Source organism: Cucumis melo, chromosome 4 (genome assembly GCF_025177605.1).
Source record: "Cucumis melo cultivar AY chromosome 4, USDA_Cmelo_AY_1.0, whole genome shotgun sequence".
NCBI classification, from domain to species: domain Eukaryota; kingdom Viridiplantae; phylum Streptophyta; class Magnoliopsida; order Cucurbitales; family Cucurbitaceae; genus Cucumis; species Cucumis melo.
The window spans coordinates 22,404,950-22,424,713 of NC_066860.1; the positions used below are offsets into that span (position 1 = coordinate 22,404,950).

The following is a 19,764-nucleotide window of genomic DNA, read 5'->3' on the forward strand; positions in this document are numbered from 1 at the left end:
AGAATTACTAATAAAGATTACTGGAATTTCATATTGAAATTCAGTTCCTATCACTTGATCTACAACAGATGCTTATGCCTTTGGTTCTTAGAGTAGGAAGTTGGGGGTGGATGTCCGGCGGTGGACATGGCAAAGGAGCGTATGGAAAGTTTAATGGGGAAGGGGAGGATAGAGGATAGAGCATTTCGACAGTATGACTCCTATAGTACTAAACATTCATTAGCAACACTTTTATTTTAAAATATTTAATAAAAAGTATGAAACTAATTATCGCAATTGAAATCCTAATACCCTCCTTTCAAAGCTAAATCAAATAAGGTTTTAAATTAATTATCATAATAATATAAACCTTATCCACAAAACTGACTCCCCTCAATTGCACCATTTTGCACTTCTGTAGATGGGGCAATAGAGGTTGAGATGTGAAGGGGAGCAAATGAATTATCATAGCCAACACTGTTGAGATTGTTTACATAAAGAAATCGAACCAGAGGATGCTGCTCTAATGTCAATACTACTATCATGACTATGATGAATCACCTAGTTTGTATTACACAGATGTGGCAATCAAATGCTAATCGCTGGGTGTTGCTTCATTGAACATCGAGGCTTAACGTTCTTCGGCTACTTCAACAAGCCTCCCGCGAACCCATTTCTTTGTGACAGTAATCACTTGGGAATCCGCTTTCTCTTCCAAGTGATGAAGTTTGGTCCCGTTCAAGGAAGGTTTAAGGTCAGATGGCTTATTCCCATTAGGCTGGTTTGCGAGACTTGAAAAACTTGAATGAGATAAGCCATATCCATTGTTGCTTGCTGAAACTTCCTTCTCTCGACCAAGTAGATCCTGCAGACTGAACTTACTACAATCAAAATCCTCATCTATGTTTGCTGGAAACAACTGGGTCCCGTTTGCTATTGCTTGAACTGCTCTGTTTTGGTCTTCTTTCCTGCTGAGTGACTCTTCCTCGATGTTTGGGGTGACCACTTCGAAGGAGGAGTAGGAGGCTGCTGCCTTCGGTTCTTCAGTCTGTGGGGATGCTGTTTGTACGATATTTATGGATTCAATTGATTGTATTGCTTCAGCTATAAGCTTCCTTGTTTCTAATAGAGAAGCTCGAGCAATGGGGCTACTAGTAGCGGCAACCTCAAGGGCCTCAGCAGCCTTCTCAGCTTCAGCAATCAGGAGTCTGCAAAGACAAACAGGAATGTCGTTAACCGTTCAATGTAAATCAAGGTGTCTTGCATTCTCAATTAAAAGAAGGAATCGGAAAGGTTATACAGGTGAGTACTGAATATTGTTTAAGTCGGTCACAAAAAAGGGAACCGAAGTTCCCTTAAAATAACTATGGTAGTCAAAGGCTACAGATGCAGTCAGTGGTTCATTTCCCAAGGCATTGTTCTGGAATAAAGGTCCTGACAAGTTTTACAACTTCAAACAATGTAGTAGAGCTGTCATGAACGAGGTTCTTTCTCTCAGAAGCGGAGCTGTCATGAACCTTAAAATGCAATAAAGGATTTCTTTATAGATACTAAAGATACGTCTGTGAGATAGGCAAGTCATCCACTAGTTTATTTAAGAAACTGCAAGTAAAAAAGAAAAGAAAATAAGGAACAGACCTAGCACGCTCAATGGCTTCCATTTTTTGAGTTTCTGCCATTGCTCTCTGTGCCCTGATTCTCTTTATCATTTCCAGCTTCGAGCTTGCTAGAGGGTCTTTAAATCGTGGTGCTCTGCTTTTCCTGAGTTTCAAACGTTGATTTTCAATTCTACGCCCACCTGCTAAAGAAGAGTTAACATCACTTTTTTCTTTCTTCTGGCTGGTTCTTGTGGTATCAGTGCTTTCACTGCGCTTTCTCCTAGGCCGTCTGCTGACTCCAATAGGCGTGCCATGATATTTAGCCAGGGCAGAGCAAACTCGATCACGATAGTCCTGATATATAATAAAAATGAAGAATGTCAAAGAGGTAGCAGCTGCTAAGAGCGTATGATAGGATCACGTTAAACTGCATAAAACCAAAGCTAACAGCATGAACCAAAAAATATAAGATTATGCTTAGGTTGCTGTTGGGGTCACGCCCCATTTCAATAAATAAATTGTTGTGATGGCCAAGGGAAATACACGATGGTAAAAAATGAATCTTGTATGGTAGTTTGAAGATTAGTTTTAGGCATTGCTTTGTAAGTGGCATATTGGCAAATGATGATCCAGCCTATGATTAAATTTAAATATTTTCTTAACTGAACCATATAGAGAGCATTTAAATGAGAGAAAAAAAAAAGGTTTGACTTAATGCAACAAGTGGAAGATGTACAACAAAACGTACAGGATCAGCCCATTTTGCAGAGATGGACTCCGATATCTTCTTCCTCTGCTCGGCTGACTTTGGTGCTCTCCTGCTTCCGACCGTCCTTGGCATTTTTTTTCGTTGCTCAACGCTCTCCAGCCATTCCTTTTTAAGTTCTTCATTAAGAATTTGGTAGGAGTCCCACTGCAGTTCTTTCTCACCCTTATAGCCTTGTCTTGAAGCTTCAGCAATTAAATTTTGCCACTCGTAATGGCAAGTTTCCTGTACTACCTTCTTCTCACGACGTCTTTGCCAGCCCATTCGCACACCAGCCCCAATTTTCAGCCTTGTCTCTTCACTGAGGCATCACAAAGAAAAGGCAAAAATCAATGGCTCAGAGATCACCCGTTTAGGTAGTATTACTGCAGAATCACAGATATAAACCATCCAAACAAACAGAATGAGATGACATCTACCTCTGAGCATGGCCAAGCTTAACCAACTTCATTTTTACCTGCACAGAGAATAGTATAAATTACGACAGGAACATGGTAGTTACAACTACAAGTGGTGAGAAATTAAATATTCCAAGATAAATCATAAATGTTCAGTTTACAGCCATGTAAACTGTTCATGGTTCAGAGTCATGGCCACCATAAAAGTAGAAGGCAACATTATACAAGATAGATTAATCATACAAACTCTTAATACAGTAAAAATAGATAGTAGTTTTTTTACTATACAGAAACGAGGCATCAACTGACATACTTAAGATTTAACGGGATAGTGGAGATTATCTGCTAATCTGTGATATGATTGTTGCCAAAAACGGAAAAAGAATTAAATAATGTAAGTAGCACAGGCAGCCCAGCTCAATGTCTAGCTATTCCCCTTTCAAGTAAAGGAACAAACCTCCTACAAGACATCATGGTCATTCAACAAGAATATGTATAACAATTCTTATATCCACAAGAATACATAAAACCATTCTTACATGACTTCACCTTAGGATCCTGCATTGCAAGCCTTGTTCGCTCCTTGATTCTTCTAAGGGTTTCTGCAAATGACTTACTCATTAAAAGTAAACCATAAATCCTCAAAGTGCATAGAGGATGGAGGCATTTATATGTTCCCAGGACAAGAGGTCCCGGATTCAAATCTTCCGACTTGTCCTTAAAAATAGCTTTTCAAAAAAAATGATGGTCAGTGTTTTACCAGCACTATGTTTTCTCCCTTTGTTCCAGGGCGTGTTTCCTTTATTTGCTTTGGAAATCCTCTCTCGCCTCAACCGTTCTTTCTCATCCAATTCTTTCAAATCTCCACTGGAAGACGCAAGCTGAAGTTCTGAAGTACTCGGGGTGTGGGGAGCAACACCCAACTGAGAATTCTTAAATTCCGTCGGTTCCCCCATAGAAATGTCCCCGTTCCCATCATGAAGCACAGGCTTGGATTCAAGAGTAGCAACTGCTCTAATCAAGAACCCACGCCTGGAACTCTCAGGCTGGACACTCCAGTTCACCCGTTTTGGAATAACGAGGGACTTCCAAGAAGAAGATAATTCCTTATCATTCCCAAAAGTAAGCGAACCCAATGACTTATTAACATGAAACCATGAATGGGCAGTAGAAATCTCAGCTACAAATGCGAGGAAAGGAATATATAAAGTGTCCGTCAGTATGAAATGAAGGCCTCAATGTGTAAAGAAGTAATAAAGAAAGGAAGAAGAGAAGCATACCTAACAAAGGCATGGGAGCTCATTCAGGCGAAATCAACAACCGGAATTCAGGAAACCAGGTGAGGAAGTAGCATTAGAGTGGAGTGGGGAAGGTTAGTGTGAGTTTGTTGGAAGATGGGGAACGTTGTTGAAAGGAAAGGGATTAGAGGAGCAGAGAAGAAGGCAGAGTGAGACCGATAGCCAGAGCCACACAAGGAAGGAACTACCCGACTTTGTCGGATTTGATGGGGGGGTTGGATAACAGCATCACCGGCCACCAGCCCATTAATATGGATCTAAAGCCCACACAGGTTTCCAATTGCCCATTATCTCAATTGAAGCCCATCCACTAGAAACCAATCTGAGGCCGACCGAAGGAATGGCCCAATTACACAAGTAAGTTTTAGAGATTTTATTATGTATAACCATTTTGGTATAAAATATGAAGTATATGTCACTTTATTAAACAATCTGTAAATATAGCAAATTTTTTATTTTTTAAAAATATATTCCAATATTGCCTTTATTTTAAAAACGATATTGGTGCGAATTTCTCCTCCTCCATTCCTCTGTGCGATTTTCTCCCTTCTCCAGTATATTCTCCACTATTTTCTCCCTTTTCATCTTTACCATTCTCCACGTTAAGAACGCCTTCTTCCGCCTCCAACGACGTCTTCTTCTGCCTCCAACGACGCCTTCTTTCACCTCCAACGACGCCTTCTTCCGCCTCCAACGACGCCTTCTTCCGCCTCCAACGACGCCTTCTTCCGCCTCCAACGACGCCTTCTTCTGCCTCCAACGACGCCTTCTTCCGCCTCCAACCACAACTTCTTCCGCCTCCAACCACAACTTCTTCCGCCTCCAACCAGTCGTCATCTTATTGTCTATTTTCTCTTACTTTCGTTAAATCATCTGGTATGTAATCTTTGATTTTAGTTTCGTTAAATCTCTAGATTCTTTCTTTTTAGTTGTTTCCTCTTATTTTAGTTTTTTTGTTTGTAATCTTTGATTTTAAGTTGTTTCCTCTAATTTTAATAATTTGTTTGAATCTTTGTAGAATATTTTTTTGTCGATTTCATGTTTTTAGGTTAAAAGAATTACATGTTCCTTTTATTATTATTCTGATATGACTTCATCTTCTTGCAGAATTACATGTCCATCATTTTCTATTAATGATAGTGATAGACTTGTATCCTAGTGTATCACTGATAGAAGTCTTATCACTAATACACTATGATACAAGTCTATCACTGATAGACACTTTGTCTTCTAGCACTAATACACTATTTTTTTTAATTATGCAGTAATTTGGAATTATGATTAAGCTTCCAATAGTAGTGTTTCATAGTGGACAATGGGATGATACTAATAGTTACTTGAATTACAAGACTACAGGTGTATTGGTTGATGAGATTATGTGTTTTGAAAATTTTGTGAGTTTGATATTAAGAGGAGTTCGATTTGATGCATCTCCTTCTTCAATACAACTGTCAATCTTATTGGATTATGGTATCACTGATATTCAAACTGTGGTTCAAATTCAAGAAGATAAAAATGTTACTTGGTTTCTAAGTTTAGTTAAAGGGCAAATTACAAGACATCCATTAGTTGCCCATGCTATTGCTCATGTGTCTAATATGGATTTAGAATGGTCTAGTGTTGTTGACAGTGGGATGGATAATTTGTGTTCTTTGCTGCCTTCTTCTTCCATTAATGATGATTTTCAAATTCTTACGGATATTCATGTTAGTAGCTTGTCTTTTACATTCGATTTGAAAGAAAAGGATATGTTTGCTAGCAAGAAACTACTATCAAAGTCATTTTACTACATTGCTATAAAGAACAACTTTGAGTTCAAGACTGTGAAATCAAATTCTAAATCTATTGAGTTTAAGTGCTCCCAAGATAATTGTTCATGGTATGTTCGTGCATCTCGTTACAAGGGTGGGGAATTATGGCGACTAAGGAAGTATATTGCTAATCACAATTGCTCCATAAATGTTATTCAAACTACTCATAAACAAGCATTTTCATCATTGATTAGTGATTGTATTGTAAAAGACTTTAGTTCTTTTGACCGTTCGACTCCAAATGATATTATGATTCACATGCGTACTAAACTTGGTGTAAATGTTAGCTACTATAAAGCGTTGAGGGCAAAGGAACTTGTTATGAATTCTTTGAATGGTGAAGCAAAAGAATCTTATGCCTTGATTCCAAATTTTTTTATGAAACTAAAAGAAATTAACCCAGGTATGTTTTTATTCTTACAATTTATATATCATCAATCAAGCTTTTAATGATATGGTCTATCACTGACAAGTTCTATCAGTGATAGACCTTATAGTAAATGAGCATATCATCAGACGACTGGTGTTATGGTGGTTTACTATAGGGTCTATCAGTGATAAACCATATCAGTGACAGACCTATAGTAAAAGAACATGTTATTTGTTTTTTATGTATATGTATATATATATATATATATATATATATATATATATATATATATATATATATATATTTTATTTCAGGTTCATTCACTGCTTATGAAACTGATACAGAGGGACATTTTAAGTACTGTTTTATGGCTATTGGAGCATGCATTGAAGGATGGAAATATTGTAGGCCCAACATATCAGTTGACGGTATATTTTTGAAATCTAAATATGGTGGAACTCTTTTGACAGCCTCAACAATTGATGGTAGTAATCAAATTTTCCCATTGGCCTTTAGTATTGTAGATTCTGAAAATGATGCATCCTGGAGATGGTTTTTTGAGAATATAAAGAATAGTTTAGGGGATCGGGAAGATTTAGTTGTAATATCTGATCGACATTTAAGTATCCCAAAAAGTGTTCATAATATTTTTCCAAATGTTGAATATTGCGTTTGTTTGCAACACCTTCTAAAAAGTTTGAAGTTGATATATAAGGACCCTATAATTGATAAGCTCTTCTTTAGATGTGGAAAAGCATATACAGTTGTTGATTTTGAGACTAATATGAGATGGATGGAGTCTATGTATCCTAGTACACGAGACTATCTTAGTAAGGTTAGTTTTGAAAAGTGGGCTCGAGCATACTGTACAAGGAAAAGATATCAAATGATGACTACAAACATTTCAGAAAGCTTAAATGCAGTTCTAAAAGAATCTAGAGATTTGCCTGTTGCAGCATTACTCGATTCTATCAGACAAATACTTCAAAATTGGTTTTATGATCGAAGAAAAATTGCATGTTGTATGAGAACTGTTTTAACTAGTTGGGCTGAGGGAGAATTACGAATTCAACATCAAAACTCAAGAAGTTTCACAGTAAGTTTTTGTGTTTCAATGTTTATTTATTTAATTAAAGGGTAATGTAACAAAACCTATCAATGATAGACTCTATCGCTGATAGATTCTTATTAGTGATTGTCTATATCAGCGATAGATTCTATCAGTGATAAACCATATATGTTGACTAAGTTTTTTTTTCTTCAGGTTAATGCTATTAATGATGTTGAATTTCAAGTGATTGATGGAAGAAAACAATTTATTGTACGGTCAGATTGCAAATCATGTACCTGTCGCGTTTGGGATCTTGATGAAATTCCATGTGCCCACGCTCTTGATGTTCTTCGTGGGCGTAATATGAATACTTACTCTTTTGTTTCCTAGTATTTTTTGTCAAGTACTTTGATTTCAACTTATACTGGATCAGTTCGTCCGGTTGGGAACCATGCTAATTGGAAGTCTATTGGGATTGAGAATAACATACTACCTCTAACTTTCAAGCGTCGAGCAGGACGACCGCGAAAACAAAGAATACTATCAATTGGCGAGAAGAAAAGTCACTCAAGATGCAGCCATTGTCATCGTGTTGGTCACAATCGTAGAAATTGCAAATTTTCACCATTTTTACAGTGACGTGATATTATGTTTTTTATAATAAACTTTTAGCTTTAGCATATAGAGCATTTATTTTGTGTGTGTAGTAATACTTTCTATTCGTTTGACTCAAACCGTTCAATAATAATCTACCTTTTTCTCAAGACTATAAAAGTAAAAGTGACTTTATTGTAAAGTCTATCACAGATAGTTTCTATCAATAATAGATTTTATTGTGTAGTTATCACCAATAGTTTCTACCAGTGATAGAAACCAATATACAATTGAAGGAACTAGAAGGGATAATTGATGAAAGGAATAGTTCAAACCTTTCAATGATAATCTACCTTTTTCTCAAGACTATATTGTAAAGTAGTAATATGAAGTAATCCACTATAAAGTCTATCACAGATAGTTTCTATCAATGATAGACTTTATTGTGTAGTCATCACCAATGATAGAAACCAATGTATAACTGAAGGAACTAGAAGGGATAATTGATGAAAGGAATGGTTCAATAAATACTAATCTCAATGCAAACAAAGACAGACAAAAAACTTTTTCTTCATTAATATGGTAAAATCAACTAACAGCATATGAAGGTCCAATGTGAACTCTGTCACAAACATCCACAAAACAACTAATGCACTACAATATCTATCTACTAAATATTAAGAGATTTGTACATTAAAACAATGTGAACTCTATCACAAATATCAACAAAACTACTGCACTACAATATCCATCTACTTATAATTGAGAGATTTGCAAATCAAAACTAGGTGCTAGATCCTTTATTCTAGGAGAATGTCTTGTTGGTTTTGGAGAATCATTCTTCTTGCCTCTTGCATTCTTTTGTTCTTTCACATTCTCCAACACTTTCTTTGATGGTTTAGGTTGTCTCTTCGGCCTAGTTTTTTCAATATTCGTCGCTATTTCCATAATTTTCACTTTTGTCTTTTCTTGAACAACCTGAAAATATAATATTGAATTAGAGTTTATCTACATATATACATTAAGTCTATCATAAAACAACAAAATGTGATTATTATAATACCTTCACTTTGTTTGATGTGTCATGCACCATTTTTGACTTATTTTCACGATGATTATCATCTTCCTCGGTTTCCTCGTTATCTTCAATCTTTTCCAGATATTAATATTAGTATTGCAATGAAAAGAACTATAGAAATTGTCAATATCCTATCATTGATAGACTTTTGAATCACAATTGAGAATTCAGAATAGTCTATCACTAATAGACTTAAATCATAGAAAGAACAGTCTATCATTGATACAATTCTACCATTGATAGACTTTTCACACACAAGCATAATAGTCTTGGAAAAAAATAAAAGCAAAAGAACTAGAAGCTTTAATAATTTTACCTATCTATTTATCAACATCAGCATCAATCATTTCTAAACTTATTGATGGAGGAGGATTCTTTTCCAAGGGCTTTTGAGATTGTTTTTCACTTTCACATTTGTGCGAAAGTCTTTGATGTACCACTTCAATCAGTGAAAGTAACAAACGAACAATCTCCTCTTGTTCCTTCTTCAAGCAGTCTAAATCTTCTTTGTGCTATTTTTTTAAATCTTTAATATCTTCATGTAAAGAAGATATTCTTTCTGCCATATTGCTTTCCTTCATAGCACATGCTTCTTCATCCAATCTATCATTTTCTAATTCCAAAAAATATTTGAAGTACTCAGATTTCATTTCTTCTTCTGATGCAACAATGGGGACCACAGATAGCTAAAAAACAAAATATATAATCAGTGTTAAACAAAAAAGAAACTATCACTGATATGGATCTATAACTGATAAGAATCTATCACTGATATGGATCTATCACTAATAAGGATCTATCACTGATATGGATCTATCACTAATATGGATCTATCACTTAGTAACAACAAATTTAGAAAATACTAAAAACAAAAACAAATGAAACTTACAATTTTTTCCAGAAATATGTTATCTTCAAGATCTTGCCAATCGAGTTGTTCACTGGATTTCCAATTTAAATATTCTTGGACACCCTTTCCCTATTCTTGTCACATACCCGCTAGCAAGTTGAGGAAGTATTTCGTATGCCCAGTAAGCTAGAACCATAGGGAAGCCTTGTAGAAAGGCATACGCTTTAGATTCTGTTTCTAAGTTCTTAGACTTTCTTTTGGATTTCACCACATTTTGAATGAATTGCTTTGTAAGACTAAAGCACAACCTTCCCCAAGGATAATTCCTAAACTTCTCTTTATCATCCAACATTTTTACATGTTTTAAATCCAACATATTGTGATTTTGTCTAGGAATTAAAACATTGTACAAGAAGTAAAGGTTGGCTAATTTTACTAGCTCTTCTTCATCGGTGCAGGATTTACAGTGATAGTTAAAAGCAGTCTTCAATTCTTGTCTACTAATGGAAGTGTTATTTCTAAAAAACAATTGTTTAACCATAGACTCATTTTCTTCCGTTGCATCTAAAACATCTTCTATAGGATATTCACCACATTTTAATCCTGTAATCAAACAAAAATCTCGCAGTCCAAACTCCACAATGTTACCTTCGATGTTGAAAAGAAGAACATTGTTGTCCGTTGAGACACATTGTCTTCTAATCAAGTGTGCTAATAGTTGTAAAGGTATTTTTGTCATTTTTAAATTTCACAAGTGCCCAAATGGTCCTTTAAACAAGTCTAGACAACTAGGTGATAAACTTTCGATAATATAGTCAGAAGTTTGTAGATTACAGTACACAGTGATTCTCAAGGTTGACTTCCACATTTCTTTGGGAATAATTAATTGTTTTCCTTGTTTAGAGCAAAATAATTTGTTACAAATATGCAACATACTAACTTAGAAACAAAACAATATATATATAATGGAATACCTTCTCTTTTTTTATCTTCTTTTTGCTTGATGAAGCTTCATGTGTTGAGACTCTTTTTGCACATTTTTCATTTGGTTCGCTTTCCATAATATCTTTTTTCTTATCCATCTATTAAAATTACAACAAACACATAAACCCAATGAACTAAACATCCCCCAAATATATTAGTGATACAAACATATCAATGATACAAACATATAAGAACAATCCTACACAAACAAAGTAAAACATCCTTCAAGCTGATAGAAACATATCACTGATAGAACATAAACAACATCACATAAAAATATACATTAAACTAAATAATCACTGATAGACCCTAAGCCTATACATTAACACACAAACCTAAAACAGATCAGCATGTTATACATTCCAACATAAACCAGTTAAACATCCTCCAAATTCGTTAATCGGTAATAGAAACATATCACTGATAGACCCTAAGCAACATAACACACAAAATCTAAATTAGACTAGAGCTTTTACTAATTTCCTAAGTCAAACAGGCTAAACATCTTCTAAGACTATCAGAGATTCAAAACATATCAACGATAGACCCTAGGCAACAACATATAAGAAGTGCACATTAAACTAAAATATCTAATAACAATCCAACACAAACAAGTAAAACATCCTTCAAGTTGATAGAAACAGATCACTGATAGAACATAAACAACATCACATAAAAATATACATTAAACTAAATTATCTACTAACATCACAATGCAAACAAACTAAATATCCCTCAAGACTATCAGTGATACAAATATATCACCGATAGACCCTAACCCTATACACTAACACACAAACCTAAAACAGATCTGCATGTTAAACATTTCAACATAAACAAGTTAAACCCTAAATCAGTGATAAAAACACATCATTAATAGACACAAACTGAAAAACAGAGCGTAGAACGTAGCGCTGCGGAAGGAATGAAGGAATCGATTTCAAACAAATAGAAAAAGAAGAAAATCTTCTTCAACAATATAAAACGTAGCGCGGCGGAAGGAAAACAAAATAGAAGAAAGTAGTACCGGTAGCGTGGCGGAAGGAAAACAAAATAGAAGAAATTAGTACGGGCAGCGCGGCGGAAGGAAAGTAGTACCGGCACCGGAAAACTAAATGGGAGTACGAAGAAATTGGAAGAAAATAGAAAGATGAGGAAAACGTGAAGAATCTGCTTGAAATCGTCTTCAGTGGCTTAGTGTATCTGTAGGGGTAATTTCGTCTTTTTTGTTAAAAATTGCCATATTTGCAAATTTTTTTAATTTTTGCTATATCCTTAATATATTTTGGGCCAAATGCTATATACCCACTCAGCCCTAAGTTTTATGTCATATGATATTTCTTCACTTTTCGATATACTTGGGACTGAAACCAACACATTCAAAACATACTATCTTTTGTGTAAGGAGTAACATTTCAAACCACAATACGTGTTCTCTACCACTTATTTGTATAATATTTGGTGGACCTCGACTAATACAGTAATACATTCCTATTTAACCACAGTAGGTATCCAACATTGCCAAATCGATATTTCTTAACTCTCTTAAAAAACTCTCTCGTAGCAAACTAAAGGGGTATTGGTTGTTTTGTGGGTGACAAACAAAGAAAAGTTTGGGAAATTGCCAAAAATAGGTTAAAAATGAGATTTAAATGACTTTTGGGACAAGTTTTCAAAAGAAAGTGTTTTAGGACAATTTAGGTGTGAATGGACAAAAATGCCCTTCTTTTCCTTTTCCTCTTTCACGTTTGCTTTCCCTTCTCTCCACAATCGATTTTCCTTCTCTTTCGCGTATAGTTCCCTTTTCCTTCTCTTTTCTTTCGCGTAGAACACCTGAAGCTACTCCGGCCATCGTCGCTTGCCCTTCGTCGGTCGTTGTCCAGTGCATTTCGTCGCTCCTCTTCAAACCATTCAATCAACTTCGAGCATTTTCTCTTATTTGGGTGAGTTTCATGTCTAACCCATTTTCAATTTATTTGCTGTAAATGTTTGGTTGGGGTATTTGTTGCTATTTTCATCCGTAATTGTTTGGTTTTTGGAATGAACTTATTTGCTGTAAATTAGTTTAGTCAAAGTTTGGTTTTAGGTTCTTAGAAAGTTCAATGGGTAGTGAAAAATGAATTGAACTAGAGGATGAGGATTTAGTTGGATCAAATAGAGGAGGAGTAAGCAATAGGAATAGAAGGAATGAAGGTTTTTTTTTATCTCGCACGTATCTCGCACACATCTCGCACGTATCTCGAACGTTCCAAACTTTCACTATTTATTTCAAAATCAAATTGGTACACCTCCTAATCCATTTAGAGCTATTCTTTGCATGTTTAGTAACTCTCTTAGACCCTCATGCTTTATCTCGCACGTATCTCGCACACATCTCGCACGTATCTCGCACGTTCCAAACTTTCACTATTTATTTCAAAATCAAATTGGTACACCTCCTAATCCATTTAGAGCTATTCTTTGCATGTTTAGTAACTCTCTTAGGCCTGCACACATCTCGCAGTTATTTTTGTTATTTCTTTACATCTTGCACGCATCTTGTAGGTTCTTAAGTTCAAATCAATTTTTGAAGATACAAAGCTACTTAAGGTAGTTTAAGGATGGCACATGTTCAGATTTTAGTGCATCACGGTGGTGCATGGGATGAGGGACGAAGAAAATATGAAGGAGGAGTGTTAAAAGGCATTGTTGTCAGTAAAGAAATAACGCACAAAGATTTACAGTATGAATTATATGACCTTGCAGAAGTTGATCCTACAAAGTTCGACATAAAGATAAGATGTATATATGAGATAAAAGGGGAAAAGAAAGCTCCTCCATTTGAGTTAAGCAATGACCGTGATTTGAAGTTTTATATTCTTAGTGAAAATCCATTGGAGGTCCCCCTATACCTATCATTTGAGCCTACAAGCAATCGAAGCATGAGAGTGTTAAACAAAGATTACAATTCAGTATCTAGGAGCAACCAAGTTCTAAATTTAAACCCTCATCCTCCAATTGGAATGGATACATTAGATGAGAAGGAAGTTGATATTGCTGAAGTTCAGGTTTGCTTGTGTGATAACAAGATAGGTACCAATTCGGCTATATGGGAATCATATGAGTCATATCATTCAAAAGATGATACTTTTACATGGGAGTCAGTTGAGATGAACAATGAATTGTTTGACATCCCAGAACAAAGAGATGCTCCTACAAAAGATTGGAAAGGAAAAGGTAAAGTCGACTACAACTCCTCTAGTCGGAAGTTGAAGACAAAAGGAAGTGGCTGGTCCGAAGAAAGCTGTACAAGTGAAGAGTTGGATGTAGGACAAATCTTTTTTTGCAAGAGAGATTTGTCAATGAGGTTAAGTGTGTTGGCAATGAAAAAAAATTTCAGTTTGTAGTAAAAAATTCTACAAAAGAGGTTCTTTTCGTTAGATGCATCGACAACAAGTGTGGTTGGAGATTGCGAGCAGTTAGACTGAAGGATTCAAATATATTCAAGATTAAAAAGTATGTGAAAGTTCATTCATGTTCTCTTGAGTTTTTGAACCGTGACCATAGGCAAGCAAAATCTTGGGTTGTTGGATAATTAATAAAGTCCAAATTCAAGGAAGTCGGTCGCATATACAAACCACGTGATATCATAGAAGACATGAGGCAAGACTATGACATAAATATGAGTTATGAGAAAGCATGGCGTGCCAGAGAAAATGCATATGAACGAGTGCAAGAGTCTCCTGAAGAGTCATATAATCTTTTGCGTAGATATGGTGAAGCACTCAAATTTACAAATCCACGTACAATATTTCACATGGAACTCCAAGATGATCGTTTCTTTAAATATCTTTTTATGGTTGTTGGTTCATGTGTTAGAGGATTCTTAAATTGCATTAGACCGGTCATAGTCATGAACGGAACATTTCTTAAGAACAAATACCGGGGTCAGTTGATAGTGGCCGTTTGCTTAGATGGTAACAATCAGATTTATCCTCTAGCCTTTCGAGTAGTTGATAGAGAAACAGATGACTCAATACAGTGGTTCTTAGAAAAATTAAAAGGTGCAATAGGGGAGGTGCCTAATCTAGGCTTCGTGACAGATCGGAAAACTGGAAAACATGCTTCTCCAAGGATATTTCATCAGTTTTTCCCTTTTCATTCCATGACCTTTGTGTCCAACATTTGAGTAAAAATTTGCATGATAAATATAAGAATGACACGGTTGCTACTTTGTTTTACAATGCATCGAGAACATATCGTGAATCAACGTTTGTAGAAGCGTGGATACATCTTCTTGCCTTTCCTAATGGTTCAGGGAAATATTTAAATGATGTTGTAATAGCACGGTGGTCTCGTGTTCACTGCCCAGGAAGACGATATAACATGATGACAACAAATATAGCAGAGTCCATGAATTCTATACTGAAAGAACCTAGAGATTTTCCTATTGCTTCATTCCTTGAACATGTTCGAGCTTTGCTACAACGTTGGTTTTGGGAGCGTCGAGAAGAAGGCATTAAAGTGACGTCTACATTGACCAAATGGGCAGAGTTAGTTATTCAAAAGAAACAAGAAGGAGCTTTGACAATGAAGGTCAACCCAATTGACTGTTACCAATTTCATGTCAAAGATTTAGATAAGGAGGAGGTCGTAAATCCTCAGACTAAAGAATGCACTTGCAAGGAGTTTCAAGCTGAGCAACTACCAAGCTCACATGCCATTGCTGCAGCATGGGATCGCAATATAAATGTTTATAGTTTATGTGCTAATTATTACACTAATGAATGTTTGTTGGTTGCATATGCGGAGGCCGTCTACCCAGTTGGGAATCAGTCAGATTGGAAGACAAGCAAAGACTATGTACATATGACTGTTTTACCTCCGAAAGTAGTCAAAAGAGTTGGTCGATCGAAGAAAAAAAGGATTCCAAGTGTTGGTGAAGCTCCGAAATTGCATAAGTGTGGTCAGTGTAAACAAATAGGTCACAACAGATTAACGTGTACCAATCCAATTTCATATACCGATAAGTCGAGCATACAAGATTAGAAATTTCTCTATCAATGTACTAATTATTACACTAATTAATGAATGTTTGTTAATGATGTATTTTCTTAATGATGTGTCCCAACATTCTTACTTTATGTGCATCCAGATGGATGAAGAAGACGAAAATAACAATTGGCTTATTCATTTAGGAACACAAGAAACTGGTTTTAGGATCGTTTAAAAATAACTAAACGTTCGTTTAAAAATATCTAAATGATCGTTTAAAAATAACTAAACGATCGGTTAAAAACAACCAAACCATCGTGTAAAAATAATCAAACGATCGTTTGAAAACAATTAAACGATCGGTTGAACAAAACTAAACGATCGATTAAAAACAACCAAACGATCGTTTGAAAACAACTAAACGATCGGTTAAACAAAAATAAACGATCTTTTGAAATTAACTAAACGATCGATTATAAAAAAACTAAATGATCGTTTTAGTTTTAAACGATCTTTTTAAACAACGAAACACAACCGTGATTCAGCATTTTAAAAAAAGTACGCGAATTTACAATATTGCCACCTTTGGTAAAAACAACCGATATATACGTTTCGCCTTCTTCGTTTTCCGTCACTTCGCAATACACAACCGCACTGATCACTCACCTTCGTTTTCTCTCAGTCCATTGTTCTCTCAGATCATTTTTGTCTCAGTCCATATTTTTCGTCAACGTCAAAAGGTATTTTCCCGAACTTTTCCTACTATAACGTTATGAGCTCCTCTAAACCAATATCAACCTTCTTCTCCAATACATCGATTGGCTTCTCTAACTCAATATTAAACCTCAACCAAGGAGGTGTACCAACGGTGTGAAACATCTTCGTCGCCCTATGGAAGCTCATAATGCATTAGTGTGGATAATGATAGAAATTAAACATCAATATTAGCAAGAACATGGAACCAAACCTTCTTTTTAAGTTCAATGTGTTTCGCCCCATTACTTATCCATCCTCCTTTGGCATCCTCAACCAATTAGGGGTACCGCCTGTGTCAACATCTTCGGTCTTAGCATTATCCACTTCTTCACTTTCTACTGTATGATCTACTAAGCCTTCAAACCCCTTGCGGTCTAACCCTTTTATGCCTGTCTATTACATGTCGAGGCAAATATTTCCACTGTTCAAGGTTTTGAAGCAAGTTCATCCTGAGAATCTCCAACAAGCGTTAAGGCCAATGTGCATTATGAATAGTTTCATCTCAAGAAAATTGCTCAAGAGGTTTCAAAATTGACAAGAGATAATAAGAAATCTAGTGTATCATAATTAATAACTTTAATGAATAAAAAATTATTTCTTCGTTAGATTCTTACATTTTTTTTTCAACAAATAAAAATGTATTTAAAACTTTTATGTCTCTGCTTATGAAGAATTAGTGAGGGAACAATGATCAATCATATAGTTCGTGCGGAGACGGTGATGGTGGCAACTATGCTTCTCTCTCGTCACAATCTAAAATCTCAAACCCAAACCATAAAACAGAGTAGATATCTTCAATTAACCTCCTGATAATAAATTTGAAATCTTTAAACCAGGATTTAAAAAAGATTAAAAAAAAACTTAACAACTAAATAAGAAAAAATACTCTCGAATATGATCTATTGACTTTTAATTAGAGGTAGTTTTGGAATAAATAAAATAAAATATGATAAATCAAATCTAAACTAACGTTGATTTACTTCTTTAATTACAATATGACATAGATACTGGTATATAAAATATATTTGCTATCCAATGGAATTTTTTATATTATAATATTAAAAAAAAGTTAATTTTAAAAACTAAAAATATTTTATATGATGAATTTCAATAAAAAAAAAAAAAAAAGCTCAAATATAAGTAAACCAAAGCCCATTGACCTGTTGGAGGCCCATCATTTATAAAATCCAATTTCACGATCTTAACGGTCACATTTTTCTAGGATCATCCTATTTAAAGCCCCTCCAGTTGTCATCTTCATCGGAATGCTTCGCTTCGAATTCTTTTCGTTTCTTTTCTTGTGGCACCATCAAAATTTTGTTTGGATTGAAGAAATTTTGACAGCCATGGCAGTGTCAAAATCTATCAAAATTTCTTCCATGCAAACAAAAATTTTATCTTCCTTTCGCCATGGATTTCCATACCCTGTCAAGGAGAGAGCTCCAAGCCCTAAGAGAAATAAGATTCCGGCCAATATCACCAATGTCGCCATGCCGACGCTCTTGCTGCTTGATCTTCAATCTGTGAGTCATCTTCTTTCTTGTAGTGTTCATCTTTTGACTTTAGATTGTTTTGTTCAAGATTTGTTTTCTGATTTTGGATTGTTTGCTCTTCTTATAGGCTGAAGGAATCGAGGATGTTTTTTATACGGTGATAGATCTGGAGTACCTGAATCGTTTATTGATTCTGTAGTTTAATCTTGTGATTTTGAAGCGTCTTAGTTAGGCTTAAGAGTAAGGAGATAATTCATTTTTCTTGTTTCAGCTAGAAATTACCTTGATGCCTTAATTGTTATGTTTTTTAGGGGTGTTTGGTTATTTAGGCTTGAGTAAAAACTAGTAAAAGGGAAATATTTGATTGTCCAACAAGTAATAAGCTTCTGCTCAATCATTCAACCATCTTTGTTGTAAAGGAAGAAGCTTCTCTCCTCTGGCAATCAAAGTCGTCCCTTGTTAACAGGTACTACACCATTACTTTTCATGTGTTTTAATTAAGATATTTATATAAATATATATCAAAATAAATAAGATCCTCTTTTGGATATTTTTTTAAAATTAAATCTATAAATACTCTCATTTCATCTCTAAAATTCTGGTTTGTCCCAATGGTACTATTACACTCTTATATTTGTACTGTGATTTTCAATAAAAATTGAAAATATTTTTTCTGGTAATAAATGAATTTTAACTACTAGAAAAAAATGTATTTTACATTTAAAATAAATTGTTGCTACTAAACACTTTTTTTTTCCTTTTAAGACCAAAAGTAATTATTAAACTGATTGTTTCTGTTCTTTTCCCTGAATTTTTGTCCTTCAAGTTCTTTTTTTTTTTTTTAAATAATAGCAGCAATTTCTATTTCAATTAGAAAAATAAATTGATTATTTCTTTAGAGTGAACAGTTTCTGTAAGATTTTCTGCTGACGAATAAATTGATTACTTAACTTGGTCAAGAGGTTCAAAATTTACATGTGAAAAATAGATGAATCACTTTATTGAAGTATTAATGCAAAATTTTGTTAGATCTTAAAGGCTAAAAGTTATCCTAATAATAGGTTTATTTATTAATGTTCTTCTACTTATCCCTCTCCGTTAAATTACTAAATGGATTTTCTAAAAAAGCATTACTAAGTAAATTAACAATTAGTGAAGAAATCGAGAAGGAAAATACGAAATTAGAAACTCAGTCTAGGAAAACTGATGAATCAAAAAGCAAATTAGATGAAGATTTGGGTGTGTAAGTTGATGAGATGGAGGCTGGAGTGAAACACTCAAAGGAACTTGATGATCTGTTAAAATCTAGTAACTGCAAAGAATGTTGATGGTTCTTAAAATAGAGGGTGTGAATAACCGTCAATAATTTTTCTCCATCTGTGCATTGAGCAATATTTAGCTTAAATGTTTGTATATTCTTTACATTGCTGCAGCACCATATGCTAATTTGAATATGAAATGCTTCTCTGAATATGAAAAGTGAATGAAGCTTCCAAAGATGATGATTCTGTTGAGATTCTGCTTAGGAAATCAAAAATTGTTGCCGTAAAAAACCTCGCCAGCTCCTCCCCTCTCAGGTTTTTCTGTTCTTTTTCTTTAATATTTTGGAATTTTGCCTTTGTGATTTTTCTATATACTATTGCTTTTTTGCTTTATCATTTATTTTGATTTTCGAGAGTGTCCTCGGTAATTTTAAGGTGATTTAAGAAAAATTGGTTATCCGGAAATCAATTTTCTAAACTACCTTAACTCTACCTTAATAGA

The 19,764-nt window shown here is 34.8% G+C and overlaps 3 protein-coding genes and 1 long non-coding RNA gene across 4 annotated transcripts; 2 read left to right on the forward strand and 2 right to left on the reverse strand.

The window, feature by feature from the left end:
• Positions 1–415: 415 nt before the first annotated feature.
• On the reverse strand, positions 416–4,226 carry LOC103502752 (uncharacterized). The gene is made up of 7 exons (XM_008466819.3): positions 4,022–4,226; positions 3,502–3,921; positions 3,291–3,343; positions 2,763–2,800; positions 2,326–2,644; positions 1,618–1,931; positions 416–1,187 (listed from the first exon to the last, which is right to left on the reverse strand). Exons 1-7 carry the CDS (start codon positions 4,032–4,034, stop codon positions 611–613), a joined length of 1,734 nt encoding a protein of 577 aa, XP_008465041.2. The 5' UTR covers positions 4,035–4,226; the 3' UTR covers positions 416–610.
• A 1,090-nt stretch (positions 4,227–5,316) lies between these two features.
• Positions 5,317–7,661, forward strand: LOC107992354 (uncharacterized). Its single transcript, XM_051083404.1, has 3 exons — positions 5,317–6,253; positions 6,565–7,316; positions 7,485–7,661. Exons 1-3 carry the CDS (start codon positions 5,317–5,319, stop codon positions 7,659–7,661), a joined length of 1,866 nt encoding a protein of 621 aa, XP_050939361.1.
• A 960-nt stretch (positions 7,662–8,621) lies between these two features.
• Positions 8,622–10,532, reverse strand: LOC127148968 (uncharacterized). Its single transcript, XM_051083405.1, has 5 exons — positions 9,940–10,532; positions 9,833–9,884; positions 9,507–9,629; positions 8,929–9,015; positions 8,622–8,843 (listed from the first exon to the last, which is right to left on the reverse strand). The coding sequence occupies exons 1-5, from the start codon at positions 10,530–10,532 to the stop codon at positions 8,622–8,624; spliced, it is 1,077 nt and encodes a 358-aa protein (XP_050939362.1).
• A 7,255-nt stretch (positions 10,533–17,787) lies between these two features.
• On the forward strand, positions 17,788–19,670 carry LOC127148898 (uncharacterized). The gene is made up of 3 exons (XR_007820125.1): positions 17,788–18,030; positions 18,128–18,466; positions 19,434–19,670. It is a non-coding gene; the product is annotated as an uncharacterized LOC127148898 (long non-coding RNA).
• Positions 19,671–19,764: the final 94 nt, after the last annotated feature.

What these genes read in the sequence shown, in the direction of transcription:
- LOC103502752 (XM_008466819.3), bottom strand. An exon ending in AAGCTTGGCCATGCTCAGAG is followed by an intron (nt 2,645 to 2,762) that starts GTAGATGTCATC and finishes GTGATGCCTCAG; the next exon opens with TGAAGAGACAAGGCTGAAAA. An exon ending in GAAGCCATTGAGCGTGCTAG is followed by an intron (nt 1,188 to 1,617) that starts GTCTGTTCCTTA and finishes TTGTCTTTGCAG; the next exon opens with ACTCCTGATTGCTGAAGCTG.
- LOC107992354 (XM_051083404.1), top strand. Translation starts at nt 5,317, where the DNA reads ATGATTAAGCTTCCAATAGTAGTGTTTCATAGTGGACAATGGGATGAT. An exon ending in ACTAAAAGAAATTAACCCAG is followed by an intron (nt 6,254 to 6,564) that starts GTATGTTTTTAT and finishes AAACTGATACAG; the next exon opens with AGGGACATTTTAAGTACTGT. An exon ending in AAAACTCAAGAAGTTTCACA is followed by an intron (nt 7,317 to 7,484) that starts GTAAGTTTTTGT and finishes TTTTTTCTTCAG; the next exon opens with GTTAATGCTATTAATGATGT.
- LOC127148968 (XM_051083405.1), bottom strand. Translation starts at nt 10,532, where the DNA reads ATGACAAAAATACCTTTACAACTATTAGCACACTTGATTAGAAGACAA. An exon ending in CTTCCTCAACTTGCTAGCGG is followed by an intron (nt 9,885 to 9,939) that starts GTATGTGACAAG and finishes TTGGAAATCCAG; the next exon opens with TGAACAACTCGATTGGCAAG. An exon ending in ACACATCAAACAAAGTGAAG is followed by an intron (nt 8,844 to 8,928) that starts GTATTATAATAA and finishes TTATATTTTCAG; the next exon opens with GTTGTTCAAGAAAAGACAAA.